General features: G+C 33.5%; 1 protein-coding gene across 1 annotated transcript; it reads left to right on the top strand.

The window, feature by feature from the left end:
- The first annotated feature begins 3368 nt into the window (after positions 1-3368).
- Positions 3369-13668, top strand: LOC128211597 (transmembrane protein 230-like). The gene is made up of 4 exons (XM_052916577.1): positions 3369-3456; positions 7227-7344; positions 8861-8983; positions 13028-13668. The coding sequence occupies exons 2-4, from the start codon at positions 7264-7266 to the stop codon at positions 13163-13165; spliced, it is 342 nt and encodes a 113-aa protein (XP_052772537.1). The 5' UTR covers positions 3369-3456; positions 7227-7263; the 3' UTR covers positions 13166-13668.

Genomic DNA, 13668 nt, shown 5'->3' with positions numbered 1-13668 from the left:
CCCACACTGTCTGCGTAAGCCTGTTACACAGTGTAAATGGTTGTCACGATCTCAAGAAAGAACATTTTCTGGAATGGCAAGGTTCAAGCGTATGATGCCAGAAGATCGTATCGTACCAGGAAGATCTCATTTACATTGATCGGATTTTTTAGAGTTAAGCTGATAAGACGACTGATATCCGACCATTTACTGTACACACATATGAATTGAAACTTTTATGCGCCTCATGTCAATTAATAGTTAAACCGGTATAGGGACTTTTCAACCCCAAGACTTTTCAACCCCTTCTCAAAACGAAGACTATCCAGTATACGGTTATTGAAATACACTTATTATATATATTAACTATAATATGTTTTACTCAAAATGCCACTCGTTGCAATACCTCACATATATATTCGTATATATTAGGCTGTTTATGGCTATAAGAATTCTCTTTAATTGAAATGTGATAGAAGTATTAGTTTTGATGTGATATATTTTTGATATAATAAAATATAAAAGTTATAAATAAAGAAAGGATAATATTGATAAGAGTTTGTTTTGATTTGACATTTCTCATTGTAATTATGTCTAATTTGTGTGCTTAGTGTGGGGTTCACCCCCAAAGCGCCCGCCCCTTACAGCATGGGGTAATGAACATTAAGAACCATACATTACGGAACATGATTTATAATTTTACTTACAGTTTGTATAAACGTTATAATGTTTTATATTTGGAGACATTACGGACCATGATTTTAATTGTACGCACAGTTTGGTATAATTAGCTCGTATGATTTTTGCAAAAATGACGAGGTTTTGTCGTCACTTCATTGTCGTCGTCGTCGTCGGAGGAGGAGGAGGAGGCGTTGGTTAAGTTTTGCGTTTAGGCCACTTACATTAAAACTATCAAAGCTATCACTTTAAACTTGGGGAACTTGTTCATTTAATACCCTTCTTCACCTTGTTCCTTAAAGCTGCTGAGACTCACCTGTTTTGGGGGATAAAACAACATGAAATTTGATAGATTTGGGTTGAATTGGACATAGCTTCTTAAATTTTTGTTGGATTTATATTTATTTTTTCACAGACAATAAATGGATAATGCACTTTAATATATCAAACGGATTCTTAAGTCACACATAATGCCATTTGGAAGCGGGCTAGGGGAGGGTGGGGATATTTTAGTATTTTTGGACTTTGTTATTTCTTTGTTATTTTTGGCTAGTCTGATTTTTTTTGTGCTTGTGTCACTCATACCTACAAGCTATCAAAGACATCACTTTCATACTTTGAAACTCCTTTTCACTATCAAATGTACAATATTATAAATGAAGAAAAGTAATAAAATAAGACGAGAGGTCAACACCGGCAGGAGGTGCTCTTGTTTTATATATCCTTATATGCGCTCGATTTTTTTGTGAAATTAACGTAATCTTAAATATTTGTTTTCTCATATCTGTTTTTACTGACGTAGTTTCACATTTCGTTCCCCAAGGACATAATTATTTCGCATAATTATTATTTTATCAAAAATAAATTTACTATATACGTATTTACAGTAGGTGTATACTGGTCTTGAACACCTGATGGAATTTCACAGGAATTTACAAAGGTCACATTATGAACATCAATTGATTGGAAATTCGCTGGATTTTTTCACAGACAGTTGAAAGACATTTGGGATGTGCCATATCAAAACGAGTATTCATATAGAGGATATTTGTTTATTTCAGTGTAAGATCGTATTCTATTTCACGAGTGTCATAGAAAAACATATTTTCACGAGTGGCTATCGTGAAAATATAGTTTTTTTTACGATCACGAGTGGAATAAAATACGATCTTACACTGAAATAACATTTTTTTTCTGTTTCTTTTATGCTTATTTTATAGAATTTAAATTTATTTTCTTAATTACCACCTTTTTTGAAAAGGGTATTTATTACGCCACTACCCGTGGGGTGGCCCTTTTGCAAAATTATAGCTGTCAATTTCTATTTCCGGTTTGTTGAGAAAGAGTTCTCTGATATCCTTTTTTATAGTTTATTATTCGATCAATTTTAGTGAAAATATTTTATGAGCAGTTATCAATGAAATTTTATAAGTGCATCAATGTTCCTAAAATAACGAAAACACTTATTTTAAGCGTGGTATGAATACATAACCAAATTACTACTCCGCCATTTATTGAATGACAATTTGAAAGGTCGAATGTGTTGGCAAAACATTATGCGGATAATCATTGGATATAAAACATTTTTCTTAGTTTAAGAGTGTGTTTTATGATACATGGATAATCAGTCATCTTACTGTCAGAGACCAGTCTGTTTTGTTTGAAGACAGGTCGATTTCCAGGTATTGATGAGGACCACGCTAGTTTGTTGACAAATATTGTGCCGTGGGTTGGGTAAAAAAATCAGTAAATCTGTAAATTGTTGTGTGAAATTACCGGGAAGTTCGTATTGCGTATAACAACGACAAACAGTTCAAAATACATTTGAACGATGTAATACCATTTCTTTTATGTTCGAACAGTTGTTTTCGTCTGTAATTTGTTTGGTATGAACATTCACCTTTGCACAAGGTCAAGAAAACGTTTTAAAAAACGGGATAACCATTTTTCTAATAAACGGTAAGTTGTTAATTTCCAAATAACGTTATATCTTTATTTAAACTGATGTAACATTTTTTAAATTTCAAATATTTTATTTGCAAACATTTTCTGTTCCAAAAGTGAAGTATTCTGTTTTGGTCAAGGGGAAGTAACTACAATGGATTTTAAAAGTAGGTCTGAAAGTTGATATTTTCACTCCTTATTGTGTATTGAAAATATCAATTTTGATATTTTCACTGTTGTTATTTCACTGATAAAACTCCATATTCATCGAAAAGCATGAAAGAAATACAAGTATTTTTTAAGTATGAAGCCGAGGTGGATAAAGTTTAACAAATGTTAATAACATAATTAATGATGTTCCGATATATTTATCTAGATTGTCCGTAATGTCTTGAAATATGGTCCGTAGCATGTAGTGTACCAAAATATGGTCCGTTATGTCTTGTCCGTTATGTCTATGGTCGGTAATGTCCGTAAATCGTAGCATGCATCTAATAATCAACGAATCAATAAATGAGTGGATGGATGGATGGATGGATAGATGGATGGGGTGGTGGTGTGTGTTTGATTTTGAGTGGGTGAATGGATGAATGAATGGGATGGATGGATTGGTAGATAGCGAAATAGGACCACCTTTTTGAAAATTAATGAGGCAATGTGCCACCGTCTTCCCATTGTGTACACACCGTTCTTACTGTCTATTTTTGATACCGGTGTGTACACAATGACCGTCTTCCATCCTACGTCTATTATTAATCCTGTAAGTAGTCCAACCCATGGTTCTCCTCCGATTTAAGCTGGGAACCAGTATCCATTTCCTGCTTCGTGTTGTAAACAAACATAAAACACTATATAGTGAGTTTATTTATATTTCAAACTATCGTTGCGTATGTTTCTTGATTGATTCGTTAGTATTTTGTAATGTTGTTAAATGGATTGATAATATTTCATATGACACATTTGAGATGTCAGTTTTACCAACATGAAATTGTCAGGAAGTTATAATTTCAATTTTTATGAATGTCAGATTCAGAATTATTTTTATATATCTCCTGTATGACATGCATTATTGGATATCATATAGATTTAGTTCAACTGTAGTGCCCTGTGATTGTCTTGCAGTCTCCTTCATCATTGTTTTGTTTGAAAGGATTTCGAAATAACATTTAAAACAATTTACACATGCATCAGGAAGACTGGTTGACGGTTTAGTCCAAATAATTGTATGTTGACGGATTTTTTTTAGATTTTTGATATGGCAAATCCTTCACATAAAAATTGTTTAGTATCAAAAGTGGGTAGTTGTTCCGATCAAGATTCGGGGTTAAAGCATATAGCGTCTATAAAATATCATAAAAACAAGAAATATTACCAGATAATGTTATTTTATATTAGTTCCGTACACAAAAAATAAATATCCAACTTATAATTATGAGTTTGACAGCTTTTCTTCATTTCATTCTGTCAAAACATAATGATATATACATGAAGGGCACCTGCAAGGCTTCAGGGCACAGTTTTAAATCGCTCGGAACATTTCGGCCATGGCCGAGTTGTTACGATTGTATAACGAGGTCTATCTCGAAGCTTTGTCGGAGGAGGCCGAGTTATAACGATTGTATCGAGTTGTTCCCCTTCGCATAATTGTTGTCTGTGTCAGTCAACTTTCGTTTTATTGGAAAGGTAAACAACTTGTTTTAATACATTAAATGCTTGTTTAGTGCAAAATAACATTTCACTTACATGGTAAAATATGAATATAACTCTTTATGATCAATTTCAACCATAAAATACTTCACTTAAAACAATTTCAATATTTTTAAAAACACCCCCGTTTTTTGCACATTTCCGTTTAGACATTAGGGATTGGAAGAATTCCGTATAACATGTCTATTATTTTAGACTAGTTGACGGTACATTTCTGAACAGGGCACAAATCCCAAACACCTGTTAAAACATTTTAACAGGCGTTTGTTTACTGTGGTCTTTTATTTAAATATCTAGATTAATACAGTGGCTTGCCTTGGTCACACTTGCAAAGTTTCATCTTGTTTTGTTGAGTATTTTTCTAAAAATGCCATTCAATATTCTAATACGCTTAAAGATCAAAATCTAGCACATGCAGGAAAGTCCTCAGAGGACGCATGCGCATCTTTGAGGTTTTGCAGTAATTTTGACCCACATTCAAGATATTTATAAATAAAAATCATGCTTAACATATAAGTGTTTATTTACAGTGATTTTTTTTTGGAATTATTTTTACCGCCAGTGCTTGCAAATTGGGAAAAAGAGTTGATTTTGGGAAAAATATAAAATCATGCCAAATTAGGTAATATAATGGCAAATATACATGTTTTATCATTTTTTTGCATACATTGTGCTGTAAAAGAGTAAGTCTTGTCAGGATTTTGTTTATATTTCAAGAAATTCATTGCTTTTTAATTCTTTAACGTAACCTGCATTTATTAAATTGGGAAGGCGGTAAATTGCACCAAAAAAAATCACTGATTTAATATAGCATACAAATTAATTATAATTGTATGACCATGAATTTTCACTTTTCAAGTGTTTGGTAATAGTGCCCTCCATAGCATAAATTGAAGGATGATTTACTGTCCATAAATAAACGATTTTCGACATAAATTGTTAAGATCATGAATCTGTACTTTTACAGATGTTGTCACATTAACCAAAGATGTATCATACAAATTTTTAACTTACTACAACAAAAACTCTTCCAAGATAATTGTAAAAAAACCTCCAATAGTGTTCAGATTTGTGACCTTAGCCAGTAGAGAAGTTTGCATGACCTTGATCAAGTTGATTCAAACCGAGACCCCCTCCTTTTTCTTCAGACATGTAAACTGTACCGGCAAAAACTGTATGTAAAATCTACCATTTTTGAGAGCCTTATATACCGATCTATCACTCTACTGACAAAATCTACCGCCTATGGAAATTGCGGGACTAGCATGTGCGGACCTATGTTTGCTGAGAAGCGCACTAAATAAATACATCACTAATTGACAAATGACTAATGTAATTGTTTAAAGTTTATTTGAGAAATTTTCATGATAAAGATTGTTTTGTTACCACAAAATGCAATGCTTACTGTGAGCATTTTCCATAGAACTGTGATGTCAGTAAATTGAATATTCAGGGTTTATTCAGTAGGTCTGTGCTATTTTGTTGGAAATGCTTTTTCGTTTTGTTTTTTTCAACATTCAATTTTAAATAAATGAACTTTTCTTCAACAACAGTGATTTTAAAAGTAATTTAATTCCTAAATGCCAGCTTATTAAAAATTGTTGACCCAAAGACATGTTGAAAACAACACAGCTGAATGTGACATTCATACCCTATCCTGATCTTACTTAAATACGATTTGCCCTTTGCCCGCTGCACTGAATGATTTTTATACGTACATGTATTTAGGCTATTCTGAATGTTTCAAATGTTTAGCTGTCTTTGTTCCTTTCTTTGTTTGAGATGCTTTTTAGGAGAGAAAAAAACAGACAATCGAAAAATGGAAACTTCAGACAAGTACTCTTAAATGCTTCCCCAAAAAGGACTCATTTTTTTTTCATATTCCTTTTTTTTAATATTCCATCTAGTAAATGCAATCAAGGCGAATGTGAATATAAATTGAGTTTTAATTGATGAAAATGATGTGATGCTTGCAAAGAAATATCATATTAAGTGAACCTACTACAAACTTGAGTGACACAAAAACTAAGGAAATTGCTGAATGTATGTACAACTTTTTTGTACGTGCATTCTGTAAAATCTACCTCTCTGGACCCAAATCTACCTCTGGAGAAATAAATCTACCGCTCTGGCACAGCCAGACAGTCACATGTCTGCTTCTTGCAAGTCAAGCTCTACCAACTGAACTGACCAGCTTGCATACTCTCTGACCGATGCGGTTATGTCACACAAGGGCATTTCGGAACCATTTTGGAGTCATAAATTTTATTTTACATTAAAAGTACTAAAAAACCAAGAATAGCCAAAAATTCACGATCATTAAAACCACAGGGGCAGGTTGCGTTGTTTTGACACACCACGCCCACGTCGTTTTTTTTTATCAATTTTTTTATCAAATTTTAGTAAGAATCTGATGTGGTAACTGTAACTTGTGAAATTTGGCAATTTTTTTTTAATTTTTATTTTATTATCTTTGTAATAAAATAAAAATTAAAAAAAAAAATTTTGTCCAATTTTCACAAGTTACAGTTACCACATCAGATTCTTACTAAAAATTGATAAAAAAAAATTGATAAAAAAACCCCAAAAAAAACAACGTGGGCGTGGTGTGTCAAAACAATGCAACCTGCCCCTGTGATTAAAACTAGTGCCATTTTTGGCTCGAATAAATTTAAAATATGCTTCAATCCTTGTTGCTGTTTAACTTAACTCAGTTAAAAAGATTTCTTCCAACATTAATATTTTATTGATTACGGTAATACTCAATTTCTTTTCGTATGTGAATGTATGTCTCATTTCCATGATTAGGTATTTTTGTTTAAGATTTCAATTTTATATTGGTTTATGTTACAAGATGTTAAACATCTTTCATGTTAACATGCTGAATTTTATTTTTATTAATAATGTTTGTTTTTTAGGCAGGAAGAAATTTTGGATCGTTCAGTAGAGATAATAATGAGGAGAATGGCTGGAGAATCAACTGTAAAGTTCAAGAAAATGCGCCGACGTGATGATGATAGCTTTTCTGATATACAGGTTGGATGTGGTCTTCAGACTTAAAGTCTTTACTCATTGCAATTCATCTTTAGACTTAACAAATTATGTTGTTAATTACAATGTATAGTCTGTGACAATATAGCGTTTCATAGCTGGAATGGTTCTGAAGAAAAAAGTATGGATAAACTGATATAGCATAGCCTTGGCACAACTCAAACACACTTTTTAACACAAGCTACTAGTGAAAATATGCATCTTCATGTATAAAGACTGATAAATGTGGCTTTGATAATAACAGTCAAGTTATATATGCCCTTTTACTGGCTCCAAAAGCAACTAACTAGTGTTGGTACGCCTATCTCCTTAAATAAAATAATAGACTATAGGAAAAAAATAAAATTATACTTATAAAATCTTTCTTTTGTCACTGAAAGTAACTTGTCATTTTTATGATTAACTTTTTCCTCTTTCTTGAAGCCATTTTTTAGCTCCACTGGCCGAAGGCCATGGAGCTTATGTCGTCACAGATTGTCCGTCGAGAGTGCGTGCGTGCGTAAACTTTTACTTTAAACGACATCTCCTCTGAAACTGATAAGCGGATTTTGACAAAACTTCACAGGAATGTTCCTTTGGTGGTCCTTTACCAAAATTGCTCAAATGGTTCCGGTCCATTGCACAATATGGCCGCCAGAGCTAAAAATAGCAAAATCTTTAAACGACATCTCCTCTGAAACGGTTCGGCAGATTTTGATGAAACTTGACAGTAATGTTCCTTGGGTGGTCCTTTATTAAAATTGCTCAAATGGTTCTGGTCCATTGCACAATATGGCCGCCACAGCTAAAAATAGCAAAATCTTTAAACGACATCTCCTCTGAAACGGATAGGCAGATTTTGATGAAACTTGACAGAATTGTTCCTTGGGTGGTCCTTAACCAAAATTGCTCAAATGGTTCCGGTCCGCTGCACAACATGGCTGCCAGGGCAAAAAAATAGAAAAACCTTTAAAGAACATCTTCTCAGAAACCGATGATCAGATTTTGATGAAACTTAACATAAATGTTCCTTGGATGGTCATTAACCAAAATTTGTTAAATGGTTCCAGTCCACTGCACACCATGGCTGCCAGAGCTAAAAAATAAAAAAAACTTTATACGACTTGTCGTCGAAACCGATGACCTTTTTTTCGATAAAACTTGACAGAAATGTTTGTTTGGTGCTCCTTTACTCAAATTGCCCAAATCATTTCGGTCCACTGCACAACATGGTAGCCAGAGCTATTAAAGTAAAACAAAAAATTAAATAACTTCTCCTCAAAAATTGATGATTGTATTTCTATGAAACTTGACGAAAATGTTCGTTAGGTGGTCTTTGCTTGAACCTTTTGGCCAGTGGAGCACAGGCACTGATGTGCCTCTTGTTATTTAAATATGATTAGATAAATCTTACTTTGAATATGTAAGGAGTATTATGTATTTTCTAAGATATAAGATCTACATAGCTTTTTAACCCAATATAACCAAATGACTTTCAAGTATACCATCTTATTGTGTATAGTTTCAGAAACCTCCTCCAAAGTTCCCGAAGAAAGCCATCGCCCTTGCAACAGTTCTGTTCCTGGTTGGCAGTGCACTCATTGTGGTTGGAGCCTTACTTCTCACAGGATATATTGATGCAAAGGTTTGCCTTTATCTATTTATTTGTTTGTGTACTTATCTTTGTTTATTGAACCTGTTCAATATAATACTCAGTATAAGCTAACCTAAGAGTAAAAACATGGAGCTCTGCTCACCATTCAGGAGACATAATCGTCTATATCCATACTAGTGTTTGAAAATCGGACTCCATTTGCTATCAATAATCGAATCGGACCAAGCATTTCAATTTACCATCAGACTATAATCGAAAGTTCATAATATCAGTAAGGAATACATTCTTTATACATAGTATCATTAAGATCATTTAAATGGTTAGACCTGGAATCAGTTCGTGTGATGCTATAATCATACTATTAGCAACAGTACGTAAACTCCTATAACCTTTCTCTGTCTTTAATAACTCAACAAAAAAACATAACAGCACAACACAGACTTAATAAATGCACATTAATTGCAAAATGATGCACTCTTCATCAAGTAAGTTATCTTAAAATTTTATCCATGTAAAATCATGTTAAATATTTGTAAAGCAGCTTAACATACAATTACCTGTTACACTGAACATTTCATTAGAATATCTTATTTTCATTAAGCATTCAACAAAAATGTAAATTAGTAAATTGCAAACGATATCAAAAAAAGGTTTCAAAAACTGAATGCATCAAGCTGGGATCCCCGGTATTTGAGGGTAATACTGGACCCAGTACAGACAGAATGCATCAAGCTGGATCCCCGGTATTTGAGGGTAATACTGGACCCAGTACAGACAGAATGCATCAAGCTGGGATCCCCGGTATTTGAGGGTAAGACTGGACCCAGTACAGACAGAATGCATCAAGCTGGGATCCCCGGTATTTGAGGGTAAGACTGGACCCAGTACAGACAGAATGCATCAAGCTGGGATCCCCGGTATTTGAGGGTAAGACTGGACCCAGTACAGACAGAATGCATCAAGCTGGGATCCCCGGTATTTGAGGGTAATACTGGACCCAGTACAGACAGGTTATTGAAGAAGGTTTTATGAAATATATAAACAATTAAATATTAACAGTTTTCCCTGATAAACTGAAAGAAGCACGAGTAATACCAATTTTCAAGTCGGGCAACAAAGAGGACCCCAATAATTACCGCCCCATTTCAATACTCCCAACTATATCAAAAATCTTTGAAAGGCATATAGCGACACAGGTACAGTTGTACTTTGAGAAAACCGATGTCATACACAAAACACAATCTGGATTTAGAAAACACCATTCATGTAACACTGCTCTAATAAGACTTATAGATACTTGGCTTAAAGATGTTGACAGTGGTAAACTAGTTGGTGCGATATTTTTGGATTTGAGAAAAGCTTTCGATTTAGTTGATCATGAAATTCTTCTTTATAAATTGAAACTGTATCATTTTTCTGAAATAGCATTGAATTTGTTTAAATCATATCTTGAAAATAGAAACCAAATTGTAAAGATTGGCAAAATTAAATCGCAAAAACTCACTGTTACATCTGGGGTACCCCAGGGTTCCATACTGGGACCCTTGCTTTTTATTTTATACATAAATGATATTGCAGTTATGCATCCAACATTAAATATAGATCTATATGCAGATGACTCAACCCTTTATGAATCTGGATATCAGTTGACGGATATTCAAAATAAATTACAACATCATTTAAATTATGTTAATAAGTGGTGTCAACTAAATAATATGTCATTGCATCCTTCCAAGACTAAATGCATGTTAATAGGGTCTGCAAATAAATTAAAAAACACTGGGAATCTTGAACTTTGTATTAATGATGTTCAAATAGTTAATGTTGTTGTGCAAAAGTTATTAGGGTTGTATATAGATAATACACTAAACTGGCATGTGCAAATCGATTATGTTTGTAAAAATCTGAATAAGAAAATTGCACTTCTAAAAAATATAATATATTTCCTCACACCTGATACAAAACGAATGTTTTACAATGCATATATTCTGCCAAATTTTGATTACGGCTGCTTGGTCTGGGGCAAGGGAACCAATTCATATGTGAATAAAATAAATAACTTACAAAAACGAATTGCAAAAATCATACTTGGTAAATCTAAACGAGATTCATCAACAAATCTATTTAAAGAACTAAAATGGCTAAACTTCTCGGATAGATGTAAATACCACGCAGCAGTATTAGTTTACAAGACGTTGAATAGCATGGCTCCATCATATATGTCAGAATTAGTAACAGTTTCAGACAATAATGTATATATGCTAAGATCAATGGCACACAAAGATATTGTTTTACAAACTAGACCTCGTACTAATTATATGAAAGCATCGTTTACATATTACAGCAGAATTGTTTGGAATAATATACCTTTGGAAATACGAGAATCAAAAAACTTTAATACGTATAAAATAAAGGTCAAACAGTACCTCATAGGAAACTTGTGATTATACAAATTGTGATGTTTTATTCATAATTATATTTAACTGAGAGTATCTGTCTAATATTGATTCAACATCATCATCATGTCATCATATGCATCATTATCGTCAGCATCAACAGCATACTTATAATCATCATCATCATCGTCATCGTTGTTAGCATCGTCTTCATGTTTGTCTTATGATTATTTGCCATATTTTCATTCTGTTTCAGAGGGCCATATCGAAAATAAGATTCTGTAGTTTTGTACATGATCTTAATATGTCACCTTCTTAAAATAAAGATATTATTATTATTATTATTATTATTATAAAAGAATTTGTAACTTTGGGAGAATTTATAATTTTTTAAGCAAAAGTGTTTACATTCACCGAAATTGTGTAAGACAGTGACCTTTCTTGATAAAAAGGAACTCAACGAGATTTTACCGAATTGCCATTTACTGGACTTTAAGCGCAAAACAAGAAAATACGTAGTTACCGGAAGTAACATTAGCAACATCGACTTTTGGACAATACTATCGATTGTCGCCGACATAGCATTGTCAGCAACGATTTATCAATTGTACTTGATAATCGTTTCATCACTAATCCATACCAATAATGCATTCAACTGCAGATGTCATGATTTCATGACATAAGGCCAGAAGAGCTTATGCGATGGTAATGTGTACGTAGTATGTGCGTCTGTGCGTCTGTAAACAATTCATGTTAACACGTTACAGCCTTCAGTTTTGAATGTATCTTGATGAAACCTGTACAGTATCTACATATCCATTAGAGCTTGGTTCCTTTCGAAAACCAGCCAGATCCGCCCATGCATGCCTAGATTATGGCCCTTGATAGTATAAAAATCCTGTAAACAATTGCTCGTTAACACGATACAGCCTTCAGTTTTGATTGTATCTTGATGAAACTTGTACAGTATCTACATATCCATTAGAGCTCGGTTCCTTTCAAAAACTAGCCAGATCTGCCCATGCATGCCTAGATTATGGGCCTTGATAGTAAAAAAAATCAGTATGTCAGTAAACAATTGCTCGTTAACACGATACAGTCTTCAGTTTGGATTGTATCTTGATGAAACTTGTACAGTATTTGGATATCTATTAGAGCTGGGTTCCTTTTGAAAACCAGCTAGATCTGCCCATGCATGACTAGATTATGGGCCTTGAAATGATTAGATAATGGACCTTGATAGTATAAAAAATTGATATTGTGTAATAAATGCTTGCGAACATGATACAGTCTTCTGTTTTGAGTATTCAGATACCCATAAGGGGATGGTTCTTTTCGAAAACAGTGATGTTGACCACACAAACCCAGCCGGTAGAGCATAGGCCCTTTTGGGCCTCTTGTTATTACTTTAATCTTGACTATCAAGTTAAACAAAATCAAGAAAATATCTGAATAATAAGCACAATTTATAGGTACATATTGTTTCTTTTTTTCAATGACATCTCTCCATTGACTAAATACAATGTGGCAGAATGAACATTCCCAATCTGTCCACTGAAGATGTGCAACAATTTTTCTGAACTGAATGTCATATGCGATGTCAATGGCAACTACAGAAGATTTTCACATGACCTTTTTTCAAATGGCAAAACCTCACCGTGGTTTATATCTCTTGCAGTATGGTGACCGAACGTGGCCCATCCTGATCCTCGGCTCCATCATGTTTATCCCAGGATTTTACCATGTCCGGATAGCATACTACGCATACAAGGGCTACGTGGGGTACTCGTATGAGGATATTCCCGAGTTTGAATGAGCATAGAGAAAGGAAGGATCAAAACACATTCCAGCGGAGAAGTGCAATCAGGGCAGCTCACTTACTTTGAAGGCCCTAATGAATTTGTTTTCACTTTAATTCAGATATGATTTATGAAGCTAAAATTGGTTACAGATCCTCAAGTGCAGTCAGAGGTCTGTTCATTGAAATATAAAACTGCAGATTAAATCCTGGTAGAAGTCATGATGATTACAATAAATGTGAATGATTAACAAGATTAAGATCATCATCAATTTTTTATGATAGAAAAAAAAACTGATTAAAAGTTATGACTTGTCGATTTCATTTGGATTTGTTAATGCGATTTTAATGCTGGAAATTCAAAACTTCTAGAGGACCTTTTCAGAATTTTTTTGTTCTTATGTTGAGCTCATGTGTCCTTACTTGTCCATGTTTTCTATGTTGGTTGTCTGCATTTTTACATTATTACTATCAATAGCTTTATGTCATTCATGTATATAATACAGGCTATTTAATGTTTA

The sequence above is a fragment of the Mya arenaria genome, chromosome 12, assembly GCF_026914265.1.
Source record: "Mya arenaria isolate MELC-2E11 chromosome 12, ASM2691426v1".
NCBI lineage: Eukaryota > Metazoa > Mollusca > Bivalvia > Myida > Myidae > Mya > Mya arenaria.
Note: the sequence above shows the minus strand (reverse complement) of the source record. Positions and strands in the feature narration are given on the sequence as shown.

What these genes read in the sequence shown, in the direction of transcription:
- LOC128211597 (XM_052916577.1), top strand. Translation starts at nt 7,264, where the DNA reads ATGAGGAGAATGGCTGGAGAATCAACTGTAAAGTTCAAGAAAATGCGC. An exon ending in ATAGCTTTTCTGATATACAG is followed by an intron (nt 7,345 to 8,860) that starts GTTGGATGTGGT and finishes TATTGTGTATAG; the next exon opens with TTTCAGAAACCTCCTCCAAA. An exon ending in CAGGATATATTGATGCAAAG is followed by an intron (nt 8,984 to 13,027) that starts GTTTGCCTTTAT and finishes TATCTCTTGCAG; the next exon opens with TATGGTGACCGAACGTGGCC.